Source organism: Anolis carolinensis, chromosome 2, assembly GCF_035594765.1.
Source record: "Anolis carolinensis isolate JA03-04 chromosome 2, rAnoCar3.1.pri, whole genome shotgun sequence".
NCBI classification, from domain to species: Eukaryota; Metazoa; Chordata; class Lepidosauria; order Squamata; family Dactyloidae; genus Anolis; species Anolis carolinensis.
This window is the reverse complement of record NC_085842.1, coordinates 57,372,268-57,398,193: the sequence shown is the minus strand read 5'-3', so window position 1 is coordinate 57,398,193 and position 25,926 is coordinate 57,372,268. Positions and strand designations below refer to the sequence as shown.

Genomic DNA, 25,926 nt, shown 5'->3' with positions numbered 1-25,926 from the left:
CCTTTGCTAACCAGATGGTCCAGATGACTAATACTCGGCCTTGAAATCAAGCAAACATCAAAAGCAGCGACCTACCTGGTGTTCAAGAGGGTGCAGTCTAAGGCACTCCCAGCTACACTTCTGTTTCTGCCATTCCTCCTGGATGTCATACAAGTGTCCTGGAAGACCCCTTCTTTGATACCACCTGCCTCTAAATGTATAGAGGCTTGGTACTGTATAGATGATGAAGGGCTAGAGTGGCTAAAACATCACCTGGATCCCAACTGCATTGTGGTCAAGGCCACCCAGTCCTTGGGCAGGCAGTTAAATACTCCCTCCGACAGAGAAGGAAAACACAGATCTTCCTTGTGATGCCCTGGGGCTCTTCAACACAGGCACTGATGATAAGCTAAAGTCAAACAGGACTACAAGCTGCTATCAAAATGTAACGCACAAACCCAATCCCATGCCCAAAAGACTTGTTGGTATCAGCACCACTTTCACCGCTATAACTACCAACCCCATGGATAGCAGGCCTACTGGCAGAACTACAAGCCCACCACTGCCACCCCAGCCCAGCAACCCCGCTGACTGCAGCAGGCCCAGAGACAGAGAGGCTACTCCGGCAACACAAATAATCAAGCTTGGCATTGAGTTTGACAGTGTGCTAGACGATACTGACTCGGCCTCGACTATTGCTGCCACTTCCATTTCAGGTCATCTATCCACTCAATTCAGCGACCGTTTTTCACACTTCATCCACGCCTGGGAAGCTATCACCTCAAATGTGTGGGTGCCAAAGATTGTCAGAGAAGGCTATGCATTAGATTTTGAAGAACTGCCACCTATGAGCTTTGTCCTGAACACCCAGTCCTCCCAAGAGACCTTAGACAAAGTGGCCTCCTACTCTCAAAAGGGGCCACACAACCTTCCCCTTCAAAATTGGACATAAATACCTTTTTCTTCAGGTATTTTACCATCCCAAAGTGGGGAGGAGAAGGTCTCTGACCAATCCTTGATCTCAGAGATCTCAACTCATTCATACGTCCAGCAAGATTCAGGATGGTCACAGTATCATCAATCCTCCTCCTCCTGCAAAAGGGAGATTGGTTTGCATCTATCGAACTTCAGGATGCATACTTCTACTTGGCAGTTTGAGACATGCACAGGCACTTCCCCTCCTTCAAATACAGCAGCAAACCTACCTGTTCAATGTTCTTCCCTTCGGCCTTGTCACCACTCCACGGATCTTCACCAAATGCATGGCGGTAGTGGCAGCACACCTCAGAAAACGTCGTATTGTTGTCTTCCCATATCTGGATGACTGGCTAATAGTGGCCTGATCACCAGAAACACTTTCAGCACATGTGATCCACACCATTTGTCTCCTAGACTCCCTCGGTCTCCAGTTAAACACCAAAGTCCAACCTCACCCCGATGAGGAGAATAAAATTCATTTGGGGTCCCCTTCAACTCTATCACCCAAATAGTCTCCCTTCCTCAGGACCTCTTTGAGGCTCTCCAGAGAGAAATACAGCATTGCAGGACCCACTGTTGGGTCAGGGCCTGAGTAGTCCAGGTCCTCCTCGGACATATGGTGTCAACCGTTGTGGTCACACCATTTGCCAGATTCTGGCTGAGGCCTCTACAACAATGGTTCATTGACCATTTCAACCCAACTCAACACTACAACTTGAGATTCCTCATGATTCTGAGGGCAGTACTAAAGACCCTATCTTGGTGGACCTTACGGAGGAATGTTTGCAAGGGCATCCCCTTTCACCCTCAGCACCCATTGGTCACGACAATGACCGATTCATTCACCTTCGCATGGGGAGCTCACTCGGATAGCCTCACCATTCAAGACCTCTGGTTCCCAGCCGAGAGACTACACCAGTGGTTCTAAAACTTATTTGGCCTATCGCCCCCTTTCCAGAAAAAATATTACTCCGCGCCCTGGATTTTTTTTTTACAATTTTAATAGCAATTAAACAGAAAGATATATGTACCAGTGGCCATCACCGCTCCCCTGGATTGCTGCGGTGCCCACCAGGGGGCAGTAGCGCCCACTTTAGGAATCACTGGACTACACCATATAAATTACCTCAAACTCCTGGCAATTTTCAAGGCCCTTTGTGCATTCTCATGCCTCGTCCACCACAGGACTGTGCAGATCCTAACAGATAATACAGTGGTAATGTTCTACATAAACAAGGTGGCAAAGATTTGATAAAACTCCTGCAACTGTCTCTTCGACTCTGGCAGTGGTACTTTGATCACTTGATAACACTCCAAACTTTCCACCTACCGGCAGACTGGAACAACTTAGCAGACGCCCTCTACAGGTCAAAGACAACATCCCACGAATGGAGACTTGTCCCATCAACACTCCATTCTGTCTTCACCGAGTGGTGCTGGCCAGACATAGACCTCTTTGTCTCATTTCTGAACACCGAACTTTCTCCTTTCAGAGGACACCTGCCTACTGACTCATCCCAAGGATGTCTCGGAGACGTTTTTCTCTTGGACTGGTCAGTAGCCTACCTTTACCTCTTTCCACCAATCCTGTTGATCCTGAGAGTCATCGAGAGGATGCAAACAGTCACCACCAATTGCATCTTGATTACCCTCACCTGACTGAGGCAACTATGGTATCCAACCCTCCTCGACCTCTCTTGTACTCTACCACCTACACCTCATCTCCTGACCAGAGAACAGGGGCAGATCCTCCATCTGGTTGTACCCTTTCTCCACCTTACAACATGGAGAATCACAACTGGAACAACCTTCAAGCTGCCCTTTGATCAAGACTAAAGGTGGCACATAAACCATTAATGGTGAAGTGTTACACTGATAAGCTGACCTAGTTTCGAGCCTTTCTTCAGTCCCGGCTTGACTAGTCAACACCCCCATTGGTTTTGACAATTCTGGGCTTTTTGCTTACCTTGGCAGAGAAGAACCTGGCTCTCGCCTCTATAAAATCTTATTTGGCAGCAATCTCTTGGTCAACACAGCAGCAAAACCAACCATTGCTTTTCTACAGATACAGAACTCGCCCTACTAGAAAGTCTCTGGGACTGTTTGTCTCCTATGCTGTGGATAAATTAGGCAATCCAGTGTCCTCCCAACACTTGTCCCATTGGATTGCCACAGCCATCAAGCTTTGCTACCAGCTCGCTCGTTGGCCACCTCCTACTTCAGTCAGACCAAGAGCAGCGAGAGGTCTGGTAGCCTCTACTGCCTTCCTCAGAGGTATTCCTCTAGACTCTATCTGTAGGGCGGCATTTAGGCCAACCCCATGACTTTTGTATCCCATTATAAACTGGACTCTAGAGCCCACCGCCTTTGGCACATCTATTCTTTACTCATGTCTTACCTAAATGTCAAACTGGATACACAAGGACTCAATAAGACACTGATCAGTGTTAGGTCTTGTTTGAACCAAAAATGTTATTGCTCTTATTTGTTCAATATACCTACCTTGTATGACTTAATGCTGATTCCTTTGGTCCTTCAATACTTGTGCTGATACCTCCATACTGTACAAAATGAGTTTTTTTGTCGTATGACTTATGTGTCACCTCTGTACACATGATTGTTGTGCATGTACAAGATTATTTGTGCTGATGGCTTTCTTTAATTCTACCTATAAAAAAATAAGAGAGGTTTTCTTTTATGTACTGTTCCAAGTTTATGCACTAACTCATATCTCCCTGGCAGAAGACCAGGACATGTTGCACAGATTGTAATCCTGTTATCTTTGCACTGACATATTGCATTGCCAAACAGCCATTTGACCCTAATGATTCATTCAATGAGGCCCTCTTCTATTGGCTCTACTTTGTTGCACTTGATAAATATTGCCTGTTACTGCTGTTTTTTTTGTCTTTACTTTTCTTTGTCAATAAAATAGAAGTTTTGTTTGCACCTAACCTGGTGTTGGTTTGCCATGTATCCCGCCTACCTGGACTTCAACTTGCTAGCCTCCATATGTGTGCATTCACAGAGCCTACGAAGAAAAAGTTCAGGTTGCTTACCTCAACCATGTTTCTTTGAGTGGTACTCTGTGAATCCACACAAACCCACTCATTCCTCCCCTCTATGCAAACCTCCCCCTTTCTCACTGCCTCTGCATGCGGCCAGGGCTCCCTTTTGTGCCCTGGGAGGACTGGGCGGGCTTACCACCAAAATTTAAAAGATTCAGCTTGGGAAACTTTCTGTTAGAGCCTGTGCAAGTGCCGTAACTCCATATGTGTAGATCAGAGTACCACTTGAAGAAACATGGTTACAGATAAGCAACCAGACCTCCTTCTCTGTATATTTCCTTAATTGCCTTTGTGTATGTCTCTCTTAGTCCAAATGTTTTCTCCCTTTGTCTATGCCCTAATATGTTAATTATATTCCTAATTGGGTGTCTCATTTGTCTGCCTTTTATCAATCCTTATTGGTCATCTTTTATAATTTTTGGTAATATTTTTTCTAGTCTGTTTGCTAATATTTTCGTAAATATTTTATAATCTTTATTAAACTAATTGGTCTATAGGAATTTATTTTCTTTGGTTTTTTGTGGCTTCAGTAATACTATAATTTCCACTTTTCTTCATGTGTCTGGATCTTTCCCTCCCCCTCCCTCCAGTATGCTATTAAATAGGTACTACATTTCTGGGGCTAGTGTTTCTATTGTTTCCTTGTAAAATTCTGTGGTAAGTCCATCTAGCCCTGGTGATTTAATGTTTTTAAGTTTCCTTGCTACTTCTTTTTTTCTTGTATTAATATTTCCTAATTTAATAATAGTCTTTCTTCTTCTGTTACTTGCATGTTTAAACTTTCTTCTAGGTGTCCTTCCTTATTTTCCCTATATAGATTTTGGCAAAAATTTTCAAACTCTTCGTATTTCCTCTGAGTTTTGTATAGTCTTGTCCCCATGTGCTTTAATAGCTTTAATTTTCCGCTTTTCTTTTTTTAGATAGTTGGCCACTTGATGTTGAATTTATGTTTGATCTTTGAAATTTGTTTTTAACTAAAACTTTTTTCCACTTTGGGTATATGTCCAGATTATCCAATTCTGTTTTGACTTATAAAATGTGATCATGGGTTTGTGCATTACATTTAGGCTGTTGTTTATTTTGCAACCTTCTCAGTTCCTCATTTTTTGTGCCTTTCTGTAATTTTTATCTGAGATGTACTGTAGTTTTTGTGAGGATTGTTAAAGGCACCAGATCTAAATCAGTACTTGGTTAGTATTTAGGTGGAGATGAAGGGCCAGACCAAATGGTCCTGGAGCCACATGTGGCTTCCAGGACAGATGTTCCCCACCCCTGGCCAAGACCTATTAATAATACACTTAAATAGAAATAAGATAATGTAGTGGGCCCTTGATATCTGTTGGGGTTCAGTTGTACAACCTCCCATGAATACCAGTGTGTCTGAATGCTTAAGTCCAATTATATTCAATGACATATTAAAATGGTGTTCCCCTTTATACAAAATCTACCAATCAAGACTTACTTTTTGGATATTCTTTTGAATATTTTCAAGCCATAGATTGGATAATTGAATCTATGGATGCAGAACTGGTGGATTCAGAACACCAGCTGCACACTTCTTTCAAATGTGCTGGTTGTTCTTCACCTTGTTTTCTATTTGCTCCCCATTTAGCTATAATAAGCTGCTCTTTTCTGGAAGAGTGAAAAAATTGGTAAATGAATGTAAGAAATAGATAAGTGTCACTTTTAAAAAAGCAGAGTTTCCCTAAGTGAAGTCTCTGAATAGATCGCGATTTCTGTTTGATTACTACTGTTGTTTTCTACAGAATTCCTGCTATTTCCGAAGATGAAGCCAAAGAAGCTTTTGTTGAATATGTTTCAAGCAAGTGCTGCTACAGCAAAGCCCCAGCCATGGAGATGTCCCTTCAGGATCTGCAGACATTCAATACTTACAGAGTAAGCAGTGTGTATTGGGCAATCAGTATATTTTGTTGTAACCCTATACATTCATGCTCTGTACAGATCACTCCTGTCTTCTCACAGATCAGGGGTGCTTTCTTAAGGTCCACGGTGAGCACTTCTAACAATCTGCATGCTTATCTTTCATTGGGGATTAATGGAATTGTGGCTATACTCGAAAGTATATATCTCTGTTTATATATCTGAGATCTGTAGTCTGAAAGACTAGCTCTTTCTCTCCTTTTACATTGTGAGAACATAAGTACTGGAATGCCCTCTTTTTGGAGTCTTGTTTGGTGCCTCACCTGCTGACACATTAAAGTGTTTTACTAAAGCCTTTGGAATTGAATGATTCTGCCCAAACCTGAATATGTTGCTTTAAACTGATTTAATTTCTTTTGTTTAATATGTTTTATCCTTTAGATTATACTTTATTGATTTTTTACATGCGTGCCACTCTGAAATTGTTTAGTATAACATATCATATTATATTTTAATAAATGTATACATAAATGAATGAGTGAATGAATTAATAACTCTTTCGTATTTATTTCTTGCCAATGATTTCTTAGTATCGTTTGGAAACCTTCACTGAATCAAGGTCCACAGCTCGGAAAGCAGAACCGTACAATGGTAAGGGGGGGGGTGCTATTAAATAATGTGTACATTTCTTCACTTCACTTCACTTTATTTCTTAATTAGTCGCTCTCCACCAGAGTGCTCCGAGCGACTTACAATTTAAAATATCATTCCACAATATAAAAACATTCAACATAAAAACATTCAACCTGAAAACATTCAACAGTGACTATTTGGTAAATTAGATCTGATTTACTTAAATGCACAACCAAACAACCAAGTCTTGAGCGCTTTTCCGAAAGGTCGCAGCTCCGATATTGCACTAACATATGGAGGCAATGAGTTCCACAGAATTGGAGCATAGATCGAAAAGGCTCTACACCGTATTTTGGACCATATTTTGCAGTCGCGGCCTGGAGGAACCTCCGCTTAACTCTGGCCTGCTAGAAATGGCCAGACGGGCGAGCGGGGGTAGCGTGGGAGGCGGGGCCAGCTCTGGCCCCGCCCCCCCGCCCAGCGTGCCCTGGCCCCGCCTCCCACGTTGCGTGGGAGGCGGGGCCAGGGCACGCTGGGCGGGGGGGCGGGGCCAACTCTGGCCCCGCCCCCTCACTATTCGCCCTGGCCCCGCCTCCCACGCAGCGTGGGAGGCGGGGCCAGGGCACGCTGGGCGGGGCCAGGGCGCCGGTGGCGGGGGCGCTTTTCAGCACCCCCGCTTCACATTAAAAAATATCTCCGGCCGGCCCTGAAGGCAGGGCTTAAGGTACTACTGATTCTGAGACATTTTCCTATCAATCTGCAGAGGAGATGAGTTTAAAGGCAGGGCTTAAGGTGCCACTGATTCTGAAATGTTTTCCTCTCGATCCACAGAGGAGACCTGAGCTTCAAGGCAGGGTTTAAGATACCACTGATTCTGAGAGGTCTCCCCCTCGATCTGAAGTGGAGACCTGAGCTTCAAGGCAGGGCTTAAGGTACCACTGATTCTGAGAGGTCTCCCTCTTGATCTGAAGAGGAGACCTGAGCTTCAAGGCAGGGCTTAAGGTACCACTGATTCTGAGAGGTCTCCCTCTCAATCTGTAGAGGAGAACTGAGCTTCAAGGCAGGTCTTAAGGTACCACTGATTCTGAGAGGTCTCCCTCTCGATCTGAAGAGGAGACCTGAGCTTCAAGGCAGGGCTTAAGGTACCACTGATTCTGAGAGGTCTCCCTCTCAATCTGTAGAGGAGAACTGAGCTTCAAGGCAGGTCTTAAGGTACCACTGATTCTGAGAGGTCTCCCTCTCGATCTGAAGAGGAGACCTGAGCTTCAAGGCAGGTCTTAAGGTACCACTGATTCTGAGAGGTCTCACTCTCGATCTGAAAAGGAGACCTGAGCTTCAAGGCAGGTCTTAAGGTACCACTGATTCTGAGAGGTCTCCCTCTCGATCTGCAGAGAAGACCTGAGCTTCAAGGCAGGGCTTAAGGTACCAGAATATTGGCCACCCAATAGAACTCAAACAGTGGGAAAAGACCTGGAACCAAAGACGCAAATATACCTATTCATACGACATGAAAGAAAATTGGTTTAAAATGCAGTATAGATGGTATATTACACCTTATAAAATTTCAAAATGTTCTCAAAACGTCTCCAACAAATGTTGGAAATGTGGTGAACAGACAGGCACCTTTTTCCACACTTGTTGGTCTTGTCCAAAGGCACAACAATACTGGAGAGAAATAAATGAAAGCATCCAGAAAATACTCAAATTGAAAATTCAGAGAAAACCAGAATATTTCTTATTAGGGATGCTAGATATAGAAAGAGACAAAAACAAGGAGATTCTATTTAACTTTCTGGCTACTGCAGCTAGAATAGTGTATGCCAGGAACTGGAGACAAACAGAAACACCGAAAAAAGAAGACTGGTTACACAAAGTGCTAGAAATTATGTACATGGACCGATTTACATATTGGTTAATGCCCAACCACGGCTTACCCGAAAAAGAAACTAACTGGGACCTTGTAAAAGATTATCTGAAACAGATGAAGGTAGACCTCATTTGTTGAAAGTACACAATCTCAAGGAATAGAAGAAGACAGGGGGGAAGCAGAATTGGAACAAGAATACATGGACTGAAATAAACTAGAGGACTATCAAAGTAAGAAGGAAGTCAACAATTTTTTTTAATTTTTTTTTAAAAAAATTCTTTTCTATTTTTTATTTTTTCTATTTTTGTATTTTTAATTTTTTTTCTTTTCTTTTTTTCCCCTTTTAATGTATGTGTATATATGTGTATGTATATGTGTGTGTGTATATATATATATGTATCTTCCTTTAGGAGTCACTGTTGTCAGATAGTACTCTTTTTCAAATATATGCTTGTATGTATGTATATGTGTGTGTGTGTATATATATATATATCCCCACCTCCTTTTTTTCTTTTTTCTATTTCCTTTCTTTTCCTTCCCCCTTTCTCTTAGTTTCTCTTTTTCCTTATATTCCTACTCTCTACACAACCAAAATGTTCTCGCTCTTTCGATGTAATCTTATTTTATTTTATGGTACCACTGATTCTGAGAGGTCTCCCTTTCAATCTGCAGAGGAGACCTGAGCTTAAAGAATAAGCAGATTGCAAGGCAGGCACTGAGGAAGGCAAAAGGCAACAAGCGCGGCAAGCAGAGCAGCACCACCACCACCACCCAGCAGCTTAGAAGGATGCCCCCGTTCAGGGAGCGCCACGTGGAACAAACAGCAGCAAAAGAAATGTTTTTTGCTGCTTTCACTTTCATTTCACTGCTTCATCCGTGTGGGGAGGGCTCTGCCATACCGTGCAATACAAATGAACTGTATGGTACAAAAGCATGAATGAAACACATGAAACAAATACCAGACCCTACTCTAGTAAATAATAATGTGGAGTTCTACTGATGTATACAACTGAACGTCTTTGACACCAATTTCAAAAAGAGACTGGGATTAATTTCATAAGGCAGATTGTACTTGGAAAGAGGCCAGTTTCCTCTTGTGTATATAGCAGAGCATAATTGTAGTCCAGTCTGCTCCACTTAATAATCTTAACACCTTTTCTTCAAGATGACATTGAAGAAACAGCCTCAGTAGCTCTTGGTGATCTGAAATGATTTCAAATATACAAAAACAAACTCATCATCTGAGAAATGTATGAAATGTTATAAATATATCTACATTTATTGGTGTAGCGAACATTGAAACACTTTCAGTGTTCTTTATTGAGAATGCCTTGCGCGGACATACTTTGTCTTCTTGTTATAATTATCACAGTGCTTTCCCTAAAAGCAGTGGTTCTCAGCTTGTGGGTCCCCAGATGTTTTGGCCTTCAACTCCCAGAAATCCTAACAGCTGGTAAACTGGCTGGGATTTCTGGGAGTTGTAAGCCAAAACACCTGGGACCCACAGGTTGAGAACCGTTGCATAAAATGCAAACACAGTGTTCTCTTATTTCTCTGGCTCTGGAGAAGATTTCTGTCAGGGTGAAAGAAGCATGACCAGTGTCACATACAAGGGAAGAAGGCCTTTCAAACCAAACATGATGGAGAATTTGAGGATTGAAAAGAAAAAGAAAGAATAAGAACTATAAGAAGAAAAAGAGAATGGTGTTGCAAATTGCATGCAGGGTTAATGCTTAGAGCAGGGAGTTTGTGTTAAAGAAATGGATAGGAAACTGAGAAATGTATTGGGAAGGCCACTTATGGCCTGAATAACTGGTGAGTTCAGTAACATTGGTGACAGAGATTTTGATAGATCTAAGAGAATGAAAGCAAGGGCAGGCAGAGGAAACTGAAACATTCTATTTTAACAGCAGTAGCTTACGCTAAACAACATGATATCAGTAGTAAAATTTACACTGGCTTGAATGAAGATGACTCCTTTCTAATGTTATTCTCACTTTTATTGAAAGGCATGTCCAACATGTGGAACCTCTGGTAGATGTCATTGCCAAAAATGCAAAGGCACCCGTGAGGTAAGCAGTTGTGCATAAAGCAAAGGTCTTGCTTAGTGTAGAGTATATTGGGAGGAACGATTGTGAAATGAGAAGCTAAAGGGTGGAACAGATAGGGGAAGGCTGTGCTACCTCTTGTGACATTTTATTTCTGAACTGAGATTAATCACTGTATTTTCTAAACAGCTGATGATTTAATTAGAAGGCCTGATGGGGAAACCCAGAAATAAGAGCCAGATAGTAAATGAAAATCTATTGAAGTCCATTCAATAAAGTCACTGGGGTGGGTTTCTATATTTTTATCTTGGCATATATGTCCTGCTATTCTGTTCCTTTGTGAAAACTTACACAAGTTACAGTTACAATTGTTGATATGTGACATATAGCCCAAGGTGCTATGCTGTTGTGGCATAGTATAAATATACGTCAGGGCAATTAAGTTGAATCTCATCGTTGCACAGATTATTGTGCAAGAGATGTCAAAGTCTTCAGCTCACTCATGGTCGGATAGCCAGCTCGCTGTCCACTTGTATGTGTGTGAATGATCTCTTGGGGGAGTGGGGCATTTAGAACATTTGGTGGTGAAGGGATGATATGTACACAACCACCAAGAAAACATAACTTTTTGCATGAAGACTTTCACACTGCCCTTGTGCCCCAACAGGATTCTGTTCATAACTGAAAACTAAAAGACGAACAGTATAATGAACAAGTTTAACATCTATTTGATAATTTAAAATATTTTCTTTTACATTCATGATATATCAGTTTTAAAAAGACATTCCCTTACATATCTCATTTACTTACTTGGTGGAAACATTTGAGAGCAAGCTGGTTGGAACCATCATAGATTTCTGTTTGTGAATTTTTGAAACTGGGTAGCACCAGCTGATGTTGAGAAAATGCCCAACTGCTTCAGTTTAGTGGTAAAGAAGAATAAGGACATTAAAAATTGATTTGTGGTTGTATGGCAGAATACAGAATTGGGACTGAACCTATAGTAACCTTGGTATGTTGGGTCAGTTCTCCCTTGGAAGTTCCAACACACAACTATTTCTTAGATAATTCTGCTCATAAATACTTATAGAGCCCCTGTATTCCCCCTAGGGTTAGGTGGGAAAAAGCTGAAGAGGCAGAGAGAAGACATTTTTTTCCAGTCAAAATTTAAACTGGATTTTCCCTGTCTTCTAAATCAGAAAAAAAGATTATTCCTTCCTGCCTGCTTCACTAACATACTGAGAAGGAGATTCTTCCTTAAACAATGGAGATTTTTATAGGAGGAAGTCAGTAAGGTGCTTAAAAAAGTTTCTGTCAGAAACACATATGTGCAGTAGGTTAAAGAGAGCCAGTGTGGTGTAGTGTTTTGAGTTTTGGGGAAATACTCTGGAAGATCAGGTTTCAAATCCCCATTCAGCCATGGAAACTCACTGGGTGGCTTTGGATACGTCGTTTCCAGAAGAAGGCAATGACAAACCCTTTCTGAACAGAATCTGCCAAGAAAATCTTCCACAAGTTCATAGAATCATAGAATAATAGAGTTGGAAGAGACCACATGTGCCCTCTACTCCAACCCTCGGCCATGCAGAAAAAGCATAAACACCCCTGGCAAATAACCATTCAGCCTCTTTTTAAAAGCCTCCAAAGAAGAAGCCTTCACTATGCTCCAAGGCAGAGTTCTGCTGCTAAACAGCTCTTACAGTCAGGAAGTTCTTCCTGATGTTCAGGTGGAATCTCCTCTCCTGTAATTTGAACCCATGGCATCCACAAGACCTTGTTTGTGGAGGAGCAGAATATGGTAAGGAAACCTTTCCAACAAAAGCAAATTACTCAGAGGGGCCAGACTGGAAAGGAATCCACCTCAGTCCTGGACAATATGGTATTTCCTTCCTCCTTCAGATTGTCACTTTATTCAGACTTCAACATAGTTCTAACAATTGAATCAATCCAGTTCTTTCTTTATTTCCATTTATCAGTGTAGAAATGAATTATGATAGAAAGCGACTGACAATTCATGTTTAAAACTAATTAAATTATTTCAACAACAGTACTTTATGACTGGTAGTCTTCTAAGGAAAACATGCAGTGATGCTGATATTGCTCCAAAGGAAATCTTTGAAGTAGAGGATTCTTGCAATGGAGGAAGCTACGCTGACTTAGCCCAGTTTATTTTTTGAAGCAACACAGAGTTCCTGGAATTTAGCAGCACATACTTGTTTTTATATATTTTTTTCATTTTTTGTCCTTTGTGTACAATGTACATGTTGTAATTGTGGCAGATGAAAGTGTTTTTTGGATACTTTCATGTAATATATTGATTGATTGATTGTATTTCTATACTGCCTTTCTCACCCCTGGGGGGACGTAAAGCAGTGTACAACATAATAAATGGCAAAAATTCAGTGCCGCACATACTATATAGAAATTATTTCCTTTTAGGAAATGATGCTTTTACTACATAATATTCCCTTTTTATAGACTGCACTGGCATCATCATGGCTCTATACTAGAGAATCCTGTGATCTATGGTGAGATGCTTAGAATTCTCTGCTGTACAGTCAGATGTCTATATCCATGGAGGATATGTGGATACCTGAAACTGGGGATAATAGTGAAGTGTACTATAGTTAGATTATACTTGGATTGGATGCATACATAGAATCATAAAATTGGCAGAGACTGCATGGGCCATCTAGTCTAACCCCCTGACATGCAGGAAAAGCGCAATCAAAGTACCCTTGACAGATGGTCATCCAGCCTTTGTTTGAAACCCACAAGGGAGGAGCTGTCACCACATTCCAAGGCAGAGAATTCCACTGCTGAACAGCTCTTACAGTTAGGAGTTTCTTCCTAATGTTCAGGTGGAATATCCTTTCTTGTAATTTGAGATCATTGCTCTGAGTCCTATTTTCCAGGGCAGCAGAAAAGAAGCCTGCTTCCTCTTCCTTCTGGTCAGAAGACGTTCTCATAGTTTCTACTTTCAATTCCCAAAACAGCAGTTTTGACATCCTTTCACATATTTATGCATGGCTATCATGTCTCCTCTCAACCTTCTCTTCTGCAGGTTAAACATACCCGGTTCTTTAAGACACTCCTTATACGGTATGGTCTCCAGACCTTTGATCATTTTAGTTGTCCTCCTCTGAACACCTTAAAAGGTAAAGGTTTCCCCTGACGTTAAGTCCAGTCGTGACCGACTCTAGGGGTTGGTGCTCATCTTCTTTTCTAAGCCGAAGAGCCAGCGTTGTCCATAGACACCTCCAAGGTCATGTGGCCGGCATGATTGCATGGAGCACCATTGCCTTTCCGCCGGAGCGGTACCTATTGATCTACTCACATTTGCATGTTTTCGAACTGCTAGGTTGGTAGGAGCTGGCGCTAACAGCGGTGCTCATTCCGCTCCTGGGATTTGAACCTGGGACCTTTTGGTCCGCAAGTTCAGCAGCTCAGCACTTTAACACACTGTGCCATCAGGGCCCCTCTGGCCCCTCTGGATCTTGTCAATATCTCTTTTAAATTGTGGTGCCCAGAATTAAACACAGTATTCCAGGTTTTTTAAATTTATTGTGTCAGAAGCGAGTACAGTTATAATGTATAGAAAAACCACAAGCAAATTTAAAAACTTTTCATTATATTAAGTTTCCTTTGAAGTGCCTCTGTTGTCACTGTAAGAAAGTCCTCCATTGCACATGTGGCAGGGCTCAGATTGGTGTCTGTGGTTTGTTCTTCTCCACACTTTCATGTTGTAGACAGGGGAGGTCTAACCAAAGCAAAACAGAGAGGCACCAAGACATCCTTCCACCTAGACACCATACTCCACCCCCTGGTCAGAACATGTTCTCACAGTTTCTACTTTCAATTCCTAAAGCACCAGCTACAGTTTTGATTCCCACAACATCGCCAGATGCTCTTTTCTATTCTACATTTCCCAACTTCTTCCTAACCTCCCCCCTTCGCCAACATGCAAGGGTGAACTGAGCAGCCACTTCTCAAGACTGTTATGGGCATCTTGATGACTCCTTTTGCTACAGCCCACAGGTTCCACATGTTGGACATGCCTCCTGGATCTCACTGTTGACTCATGTTCAACTTGTCCACTAAGAGTCCCAAGATCTTTTTCACATAGATTGTTGTCAAGTCAGGCATCTCCTATTCTGTAGCTTTGCATTTAATTTTTTTCTGCCTAAGTATAGTATCTTACATTTGTCCTTGTTGAAATTCATTTTGTTAATTTTGGCACAGTTCTCTAATCTGTTACAGTTACTTTGAATTCTGATCCTGTCATCTGGAATATTAGCTATCCTTCCTAATTTGGTGTCATCTGCAAACTTGGTAAGCATGCAAGTTGGAAACAACTTGAAGGCATGCAACAAAAAAGCAAGGTAGATACACTAAGGGCAGAAAAAAGTGGATGCAATATGGTTTTGATTATTAGTTTTTACCAAGTAAAAGTTTTGCTTGAAGAAATGCTATTAATATCTGCTCCTTCTCTTTAATAGCAACAATGCCGGATATGTAAAGGAAAAGGATACAAGATCAATGATGACAGATGCAACAGCTGTATGGGAACTGGAACAAACATGTGCGTGAGTCGCTGTTGGGTTTGAATGTTGTATGGTGGGAAAATTTTCCTCTTGCAGGCTTTGATGGTATGATGAACCATAAGAGTGTTTTTGCAGGTAACAATTTTACTATCTCATGTCAGAATGCAATCAACTCATTGTGGTCATGCTTACATTCTTGTTTTATGTACTTCCTATAGCTCAGTGGCTTAGGGAGTGAGTCATAAAAATGGAAGTGCAAAGTTCTGCTATTAGTGATATGAGCTTATTGGGTGGTAGGCTTCAGCAGGCTACAGCATTTCAGAGACTATTTTGCAATTAGGGAATAATAATTAGGAATAATAATTGCCCACTTACCCATACTCCAAAAACATGTGTTCCCCCTACCTATAACTGTTTGCATTATAATGTCTTTAATATGGGAATGTTTGCACTCAATTTCAAACCTTTTTGATGTTCTAGTAATGGTATAATTATCTGATTGAAACTGAAAGAAATGCTTAATTTACTCTGCAGAATTTTTGCACTGGTATGAAAGGAAGATGTCTCAACCATTATTTGGGATAAATGCCCATGTTTTATTCACAAAACTGAATTTCCTTTAAAAACCCAATATTTTATGTTACAAATGGAGCTACAAAGTCCTAAAATGTAAGTGATGTCTGAACTATAAGGAACAGTTTTCATTTGGCCAGTTTATGAGGAATAGGAAAATAAAAATGGAAGAAGCCAACAACACGAATAAAGCAAATAAAATGATTTTGTCTCCTATAGTCCCCCACAGTGTCAAACAGACATAAAGCATTCATTCCCATGAAACATCCTTGAGAAAATGAAACCAAAATCATGATTTGCAGTGATGTAAGATACTTTCATACTTTTGCCTATTTATTTACCTGTTGCATAGAACATATACAGGGTGGAGAAATATTTTGTCTTAAAATAGTTCGTAAAGGGAAACATTTCCCCAGTTTTTGTGACTTGGTTGAAAGTCCCCTTTCCTCTGGATGTTTCTAGGTTTTCCCCCTGGGTTTGCATGCACTAAAGGCATCATGTTGATCTTTATTTTCCATGAAAAAACATGTTCCTTTTTTTTTTTTTTACAGGTGCAACGATTGTTCCGGTATGGGGATCACAGAATGCTCTGACTGTAAAGGAAATGGACAAGTGCTGGTTTACATTGAGTTGACAATTGAATGGCAAGTCTTGTAAAAAAAAACATGGTGGAAGGGAGACATCATTTCTGAATTATAGAAATGTAGATATTGTTGGGCGCTACAAGCATAGCTGTTTGAGGCTAACATTCAATTTTTTTAGTCAGTCATTCTTTAGTAATGATGTTAGGAAGAGTAGTTTACTTTATCTTGAAAAACATGCGGTTGTTCCCCCTCTTTGCACTAATCAAAGAGAACACTATACAATTATACTATGTATTTTTGTTACTGGGTTATAAATGTCATTTCCTAATTGGTTCTATTATAAAAACATGGGGGAAATTTATTAAATTAATAATAATAATAATAACTTTATTTTTATACCCCGCCTCTATCTCCCCGAAGGGGACTCAGGGCGGCTTACATGGGGCCAAGCCCGAATAAAAACAGTAGCAGTATAAAACACAGCAATAGACAACAACTTGCACAATAAAAAAATAAAAAAATAAAAATAAAACATTAGCCAATAAAAAACAAGAACTAATAAAAACATGGATTAAAACTGAGAGATTGTAAAAGTAGACTGGGTAAAGTGCACCATATAAATATTGTAAACACAAGGTGACTGATAAAGTGTGGAAATTCTGGAAGTGCAAATTGGGATGGGAATAGACCCTGTGTCTATATCGAGTTGACAAAGGTAAAAGGTGCAAACCGGTACAAGAATGGTCACAGATTCAGATTGCTTCTGGATGAGCAATCTTTATCTAAAGGCTTGAGTAAAGAGCCAGGTTTTCAAGCTCTTTCTGAATGCTACCAGGGTGGGGGCTTGCCTGATTTCCCTGGGGAGCGAGTTCCAGAGCCGGGGGGCCACCACGGAGAAGGCCCTCTCTCTCGTCCCCACCAACCGTGCTTGTGACGGAGGTGGGAGCGAGAGGAGGGCCTCCCCCGACGAACGAAGAGATCGTGCAGGTTCGTAGGGGGAGAGGCGATGCCTCAGGTAGGAGGGTCCCAAACCGTTCAGGGCTTTGTAGGTGATCACGTGCACCTTGAATTGGGTCCGGAAGGTGAACGGCAGCCAGTGGAGCTCCTTAAGCAGGAGGGTTGACCGCTCCCTATAATTTGCTCCAGTTAGAAGCAAGGCTGCCGAACGTTGAACTAGTTGGAGTTTCCGGGCCGTCTTCAAGGGCAGCCCCACGTAGAGTGCATTGCAATAGTCCAGTCTAGAGGTAACTAAGGCATGGACCACCGTGGTCAGATCAGACTTCACGAGGTAAGGTCGCAGTTGGCGCACAAGTTTTAATTGTGCAAAGGCCCTCCCGGCCACGGCCGACACCTGAGCATCAAGTGTCAGTGCTGAGTCCAGGAGGACCCCCAAACTGCGGACCTGCGCCTTCAGGGGGAGTGCGACTCCGTCAAGCACAGGTAGCCACCCAATACCCCGATCGGACATACGACTGACCTGGAGGACCTCTGTCTTGTCGGGATTAAGCTTCAGCTTATTCGCCCTCATCCAGCCCATCACAGCTGCCAAGCACTGGTTCAGTATCTGGGGGGCTTCCTTGGAGTTCGGTGGAAAGGAGTAGTAGAGTTGAGTGTCATCTGCATAGAGATGGCACCGAACTCCAAAACTCCGGATGACCTCTCCCAGCGGTTTCATGTAGATGTTAAAAAGCATGGGGGACAGAATGGAACCTTGCGGGACCCCACAGGTCAAAGGCCAGGGGTCTGAGCAGGTGTCCCCCAGCTTCACCAACTGGGAACGGCCCTCCAGGAAGGACTGAAGCCACGACAGAGCCATGCCCCCAAGGCCCATCCCGGAGAGCCGTCCCAGAAGGATACCATGGTCGATGGTATCGAAAGCCGCTGAGATGTCCAAGAGAACCAGCAGGGTCACACTCCCCCTGTCCAGCTCCCTGCGGAGGTCATCCACCAAGGCGACCAAAGCCGTCTCAGTACTGTGCCCAGGTCTAAAGCCAGACTGCGATGGGTCCAGAAAATCGGTGTCATCCAGGAAACCCTGGAGCTGCGAGGCAACCACCCGCTCCAGGACCTTGCCCAAGAAAGGGAGGTTCGAGATTGGTCTGTAGTTGTTTAGAATGGCCGAATCAAGGGAGGCCTTCTTCAATATAGGCCTCACTATGGCCTGTTTGAGGACAGATGGAAATTTGCCTTGATCCAAAGAGGCATTAATTATCATCACAAACCACTCTACCAACCCTCCTCTGGCCGATTTAATTAGCCACGAGGGGCAAGGGTCTGCAGAGCAAGTGGTCGCTCTCACCGCCCCAAGGATCCTGTCCACGTCATCCGGGCGAACAAGCTGAAATGAATCCCACAAGTTCGAACAGACAGGTGCCTCAGTTACCTCTTTTGGCACTGCAACAAAACTAGCATCCAAGTCGAAGCGAGTCTGAGCGACTTTGTCTGCAAAGTGGTGCGCGAACTCGCTGCACCGAGTTGCCGAGTCTTCGGGTGCCCCTCCCCCCTCAGGAGGGTGAAGGAGCTCTCCGACGACCCGAAACAACTCCGATGGTCTGTTAGTTGCAGACGCTATGCGGGCAGTCGTGAAGGTCTTCCTGGCTGCCCGCAAAGCCGCGGAGTAGGCCCTAATAGCGGCTCTAGCCCGTGCTCGGTCAGAAACGCTACGAGTTTTCCGCCAGTGGCACTCTAGTCCCCTCCTCGAGCGCTTCATCACTGCCAGCTCCTCCGTGAACCAGGGAGCCGAAGTGACTCTTCGCAATGAGAGGGGACGTTCGGGGGCGATCATGTCAATTGCCCTGGACATCTCGCTATTGTAGCGATCTACCAAGGCATCGACAGGATCGTCAGCCTCCATGACAGGAAGATCCCCAAGAGACCTCAAGAATCCATCTGGATCCATCAGTCTCCTGGGGCGGACCATCTTAATGGGTCCACCACCCCTGCGGAGGTTTGAGGTCACAGTGAGTCTTAAACTGATCAGGTGGTGATCGGACCATGACAACGGAAGAATATTTTGCTCTTCCACTCCGACCTCACCATCTGCCGCAACAAAAACCAGGTCAAGTGTGTGTCCAGCTTGATGAGTGGGACCAGATATCACTTGGGACAGTCCCATGGTCGTCATGGCGGCCATGAAGTCTTCAGCTGCACCAGTTAATGTGGCCTCGGCATGAATGTTAAAGTCCCCCAGCACTACCAGCCGCTGAGAGACCAAAGCCGCACCAGAGATCACCTCTGCCAGCTTGGGCAGGGAGACTGCCGTGTCGCGGGGTGGACGGTACACCAGCAGAATCCCCAAACTGTCCCGGGTACCCACCTTAAGATGGACACACTCAAAACCTGCAGATTGCGGGATGGCGCACCTGACCAGGGAGATTGTCTGCCGAAAGACCACCGCAACCCCACCTCCCCGCCCCCCGGCTCTGGCCTGCTGTTGCACCCCGAAACCTGGAGGACACAGCTGGGCGAGATTTACCCCGCCGGGCTCATCCAACCAGGTCTCGGTGATGCAAGCCAGATCCGCCGCTTCATCCAGGATCAAATCCTGGATGATAGCTGATTTACCATTGACGGATCTGGCATTAAATAGCAGGACCTTCAAACGGAGGGGACTGTCATTGCAAAAACTTTGTTTTTCCAGGACATCCTGCAGCACATTTTGCTATAGTTTTTCAATGAATATTTCATTGAGTCTCAAGCAATTCAACATAGTGGCAGCCACAGAAATGAAGTTTCTGGGGTATAACAACTCTTTTCAAAGTAAATACCATACAATCAAACAGAAAATGACACTTTTAAACCAGGAACAGATTTTTTTTTCAAATTTTCTTATATAGTTTTATCACTAGTATCGCTATTAGTTATGTACAACCCCTTTAATTTTTGAGTAAAAGTGATTTACCATATGTCTATTTATTTAACTTTAGTAATTCAGTAGAGGTTGCAGCAGGTTGTTTCACCCTATTGCACAGCTTCTTAGATAGTCTTTTGAAAGTGCTTTGTTTTGATGCAGTTGTTGATTCTTCATGAACATAAAAGCAAACAAGAATTGTTCATTGCAACTCATGCCTTTTGCCTTCTTAGGAAGAATAACATCTATAAGCATGTATCAGATCCAAAAATTGGATTTCCAACTAAACTCTTTGATGAAGTAAATGGAATGAAGTTGTTTGAAGATGAGCAACTGATGGTAATGCAAGATGTCCAATAAAAGCAAAATACTATGCGGGGAAGGTTGCAAAAGAGCCAGCCCAATATCAATAAATATATAGTAAACCTTCCCCATTTGCTGCATAATATATGCAGGACCCTCACAAATGTGGAAAAACTTTGAATAAAAAAATATTTTTACCAGAGCGATCACCTTTCTGGGAATTGCCAAGTCTTCCACCATGGTTCTGTAGTCAATTTCAGCTGGAAGCTGACCATCAAATCATCCTGGAGAACCTACAGAAGTTGGCTATAAAGTCATGCTGAAAGGCATAAACATTCCTTAAGAAATCCTATTAGTCAGATATATGAATCATCAAATCTTCAAGCTTGATAATTTTGACCTCACCTCTCTTCCTAATAATTTTTTTTTTACTTTAAAAAGACAGTCATGGACTAATCCACGTAGATTATATTTCATATTTGCACCACATTTTCTATGTTACTTGTCCAACTGTGGTACATCGAAATGTTATTTCTGGGCGGTGGTCTTAAGAACAATTCAGGAGTCAATCACAGTTTATTCTTAACATACCTGTGTAATTAAAAATAATTCTATCCATTTCTTGTTCATTAGTCTAGGCTTCCATTTCTTTTCTGTGTACTGAAGGTGGTGTATTTTCATAGGTAACTCCAGTGTTGGGTTTTCCTGACCATGCCATCATGCAAGCCTCCCGGAACGCAGTTGAAGGGCATAGAATTCAGTTTGGATCCACAAGGCGGATACTGAGACAGGTGAGTGCAGGGGAGGCTGCCAAAACATTTGACATAAAGGTGGCATTCAGCCACAGTGCAGGGTATCCTCAGCTTCATGTTCTCTTATATGAGAAACAACAGTTGAAACTTCCATTGGCATGGATGAGATTTTCCATTGCATTCAAACACCACTTGCTTTTCAAAGGAAGTCCTACTGGATCTCCTCCATATTCTGGATCCCCTAGTTCCTTATTTCCACAAGATGCTCTCTCTATCCTGTATTTATTATGGTCTTACCTTTTATGTGTTTTTAATGTAATTTTTTATCCTGTATTGTTGTTTTAATTGATATATTGCATTACTGTTTTATCTGTTTTATGTTGTGATTGTATTATGTTGCTTTTATTTTGTCCTTATGTTGTTTGGGCCTCTGCCCCATGTGAGCCGCCCCGAGTCCCCGTGGGGAGATGGTGGCGGGGTATAAATAAAGTATTATTATTATTATTATTATTATTATTATTATTATTATTATTATTATTATTATTATAGCCACTGAATTCAGTGTGGAAAGAATTCATGATGCTTACAAGCACAGCAATAAAAGCCTTTGGGTTACTGCCACAGCACCTTGAAGATCGAATTTTATACGGTCTAAATATTCTTGTTCAGACAAGTCTCTAAGTCTCAAGCATGACTGGTGGGGACAAGAGACTGGGCCTTCTCAGTGATTCTCTCCCCCCCCCCCCACCCTCTGGAACTCTAAAGAACTAAAACTGCTCCCTCTCTCCTCTCTAGGAAGCTTTTTAAAACCCACTTATACACTTTGGCTTTGGAGCCACAGGCTAATTTATTTTTTGAATGTGGGTGTGTGACAACTCTACCTCTAACTGGGCCAGATGATGCACTCTTCCTAATGATAGGCATCATTTCACTATATGAAATCAATTCAATCTATAGGAGATGGGATGGTGCCACTATTTTGCAGATGCAGGTTGTCTCCTGGAAATGTCGTTTCGACTTTCTCTTTTTTGGCTTGGGACAATGAAATCAAAACACAATGCATTTATCATACCTGCAAGGCTGTTGCAGTTCAATGTCTTCTACTAACACAGTTGACCCTCAGTCTATGGATTCTGCAGCCACAAATTCTACAATCCATAGGTTGAAAATATTTTTTAAAAAACAAAAGCATACCTTGATTTTGCGATTTTATGTAAGGGACACCTTTTTATTACACTGTGATATAGAATGGGACATGAACATCCCCAGATGTTGGTAGACATGGAAAGTTGTGGATCCAAACTCCAGCAGACACCAAGGGCTTTCTGTACTTTATCGTGAATCATTCAAAATATGGAGTGTTTTCAGGATCAGAAGTCAAGCACATTGTGGGAATGAGCATGTTCTAATCTAAAAACTAGAAGCAAACTTGACCCAATGCTGAATGTTTCTATTGACACTAGCAGTATCTTATTTCTTGTCTTTTACAGAGGCAAACTATTGAGCTGATACTTCTCTCCAAAGTGGAATATAAGTGGCAAAGAAATTCATATTCCTACTATGTTTATGGGAATGAACACAAGGTTTATGCAAAAGATTATCCTGGAACATGTTGGTGTACTATCATATGATTTCCAGGATATTCCAAGCACAATGGAGCAATCATACTCCATTATTCTGTATCATTTCCTATCTCTGTTTTGTAAACTTGGTTTTTTTGAAATAAATTCACTACCATGAATCATAGCAATGGTGAGAAAACACTAGAGAAACCTAGATTTTGAAATGACATAGAATATTATGCAGCTTGCTAAAAAAGAGGAAGATACTTCACTATGCCATAGTGAAAATGTGCTCTGGTATGTTGTATAAATTTCTTAGCAGTTTGCTCTTTTTTAGCTTTGTTAAGCAAGCTTTAATGTATGAAACATTAAGTACAGTTTATAATAATAGTTTCTTTGGAGTGACATTCAAGTTTAGGTTTTATGTAATGATTTGCTTGGCTAGTACTATCTTGGAATTACATGGAATTACATTAATTCAGGAATCAGCAGGTTAAATGTTTTTGAATATTTACATAAAACTATAATTTAAGATAAGACTGTCCAACTCTGATTAAATCATTATTCTCACCTTCTTCAATGTAAATGTGCTTATGTATCCTTCCAATAATAATAGAGTTAAATATTAGATGTAATAATAATAATAGAGTAAAATAATAAATGTAATAGTAACTATAATAATAGAGTAAAATAATAAATCTAATAATAGAATAAAATAATAAATGTAATAGTAACTAATAATAGAGTAAAATAATAAATGTAATAATAACAATAGGGAAAAATAATAAATGTACCATATATACTTGAGTATAAGCCGACCCGAATATAAGCCGACCAGGACCCTCACTCAAGTATAAGCCAAGGGGGGCTTTTTCAGCCCTAAAGAAGGGCTGAAAAACTCGGCTTATGCTCAAGTATATACGGTAATTAGGATTATTTAGTTTGATATGCAATGTAGAACAATATATTTTTTCTTTTAAAATTTTTATTGCACTACACTTTGGCTTGAAGGGTCAGCACTCTATCGTGTTTTAGTTAGCATCTTAGTATTATGATTTAATTTTAGCTATATGAGTTTTTTTCTTCTCTGCTTTTTAAAAATGTATGTTACTTTAATTGTGAACTAGATTTGTTTGTATTCAAAATTAATAAATAAATAACTTTTTAAAAGAAGCATGTGATCTATTGGCTTCATTCAGTCTGATGTTCTCCATATTATACATGTTTTGTTTTACTGTGTTTAGCTTCCCATGATTCATGCTTCTCATATTCTGTGTTCCAGTCATATCTGATGTGCAGCTTCAGACTTCCTTTTAACAACTGAGCGCATCAGCAGCTGAATGGCTTTAAATCCAGTTGCATCCTTATCCACAGAACTACAGGCAGTCCCCAAATTACAAACAAGATAGGTTCTGTAGGTTTATTCTTAAGATGAATTTGTATGTAAGTTGGAACAGGTACATTTTAAAGTGTAACTCCATTGCATAGCATAGGAGTTAATACCTCTGTGGTGTTTGTTTTGCTGTCTTTGCCCTTTTCAGAAGATTTCACCTCACTCTCTGTCGGTATAATCATTCGATTTTGAAAAATTTGGCTTGTTGTGGAAACAAGGATTGGTGAGAAAACTTCAGTGGAGACACCTTTGCCCCATGATAACTCCTGGTGATAGATTTCTCTCACTTGCTGTTGTCTCACACCCATTCTTAACTATAAATTAAAACATCATATTAACATTAAACATAAACAAACATTTGCATAATTAAAATAGAATTAAAACATCTTAATATTAATATTAAAATCACATAATCCAGAATCATAATCCAAAGCCATTCCAATGGTCAGTTACACGCATTTCCTATGCAGTTCTTGCACTGCATTAATTTACTGCCCGTAGGTTTTGTCTGATAGCCATGTCTTTATGTTCTTTCTGAAGGCCAGGAGGGAGGGCACTGATCTAATTTCATTGGGGAGGGAGTTCCAGAGCCGAGGGGCCACCACTGAGAATGGATTGCTCTCCTGAATGCGACAATGAGACCATTTCCTTGTCAGCAAAAGCAGGGCAGGTCTGAAGGAAACTTCCAGTTTGCCCTGTATAAAATGGAGCTTGACTTCTTCCCAGATGGTCAGGGATCCAGGATATCACACCTTATTCTGAAAGCATGCCTCTTATAATAAGCTCAGAGTCTGGCAAGAGGCAGTTCCTTGCCTCATATATCAAAGTCTGCTTGCAGTAGAAAAATACTAGGTAATAAGTAGGCAATTACGTATACATTTGTCCCCTGTGCCATTAACATTGGATTTAAAGTTCTGGAACGAGCTAGCTTCATTCGACTTAGCTCTATGACACAAGTTTTACATCATCCTTGGACTTTGATAGATTCCACAGGGTTGCTCTTGAAGATAACTACTGCTAGACATGTACTGCACCTGGGAGAAAATAATTACTCACATATTTCATAGTTAAATTGGCATTTACTAGTACAAGAGATAGCTTTGACTGCTTTAAAACAAGAAAAATGGTTATCGTGGCTCAGTGGCTCCAAGTCATGATCAATACCTATTCACTCCAGGACAGAAGAAGTGTGTCTGCATATCTGTCATTGGGGAACATGGGAGATGAGTGTTTTTGCATTCATCCCATGGACAATTAGTTGATCACTGTGATAAAACTGCTGGACTAGAAAAAAAACTTGTCTGATCCAGCTTGATATTTCATATGTTTATGCTTTTTCCTGTGTGTGTGTTTATTCAAGTTGACTATTGATTTACGGCAGCCCCATGATTTTTTCATAGTTTTTTCTTAGACAAGGACTACTCAGAGCTGGTTTTGTCCATGCTTTCTGCTGAAATATAGCCTACAGCACTTGATATTCATTGACAGTCTCCCATACTCACTAGAGCTGACACTGCTTAGCTTCCAGAATCAGATGGAATCTGGTGCCTTTATAATATTTAGGCCTTTTCTTCTTTCCTATATACCCTGTGCTTTATATAAAGGCCATACTCTTCGTATACTACGGCTTTGTACCATGGTCTCTTCACTTTGGTGAGAAAATTGAATTTAGTTCATGTCATTCATGACTGTCAATCATCTTTCAATCTAATTTGAGAGCATATAATAATACATAATGGATTATGGATCATGGTTGCTACTTATTCCATGGGGAACTGGCATCAATAAAGTAGTGTGGATTATATTACTATTTTCAATTTATAATAATGGAATATAAATTTATAAATTTGAATAAACAATGGGTGGGAAAATAAATAAATCAATCAATTACAAATGCACATTCCTCCTGAT

At 41.4% G+C, this 25,926-nt stretch overlaps 1 protein-coding gene across 1 annotated transcript in view; it reads left to right on the top strand.

The window, feature by feature from the left end:
- Positions 1-23,795, top strand: part of LOC103279878 (protein SSUH2 homolog) — a 33,702-nt gene extending 9,907 nt beyond the window's left edge. The window contains exons 5-13 of the mRNA XM_062969355.1: positions 5,792-5,921; positions 6,497-6,569; positions 8,345-8,526; positions 10,416-10,478; positions 14,954-15,036; positions 16,123-16,215; positions 20,239-20,344; positions 20,992-21,099; positions 22,551-23,795. Of these exons, the coding sequence (XP_062825425.1) occupies positions 5,792-5,921; positions 6,497-6,569; positions 8,345-8,526; positions 10,416-10,478; positions 14,954-15,036; positions 16,123-16,215; positions 20,239-20,344; positions 20,992-21,099; positions 22,551-22,691 (979 nt within the window). The 3' untranslated portion in view covers positions 22,692-23,795. The remainder of the gene's footprint in view (positions 1-5,791; positions 5,922-6,496; positions 6,570-8,344; positions 8,527-10,415; positions 10,479-14,953; positions 15,037-16,122; positions 16,216-20,238; positions 20,345-20,991; positions 21,100-22,550) is intronic.
- Positions 23,796-25,926: the final 2,131 nt, after the last annotated feature.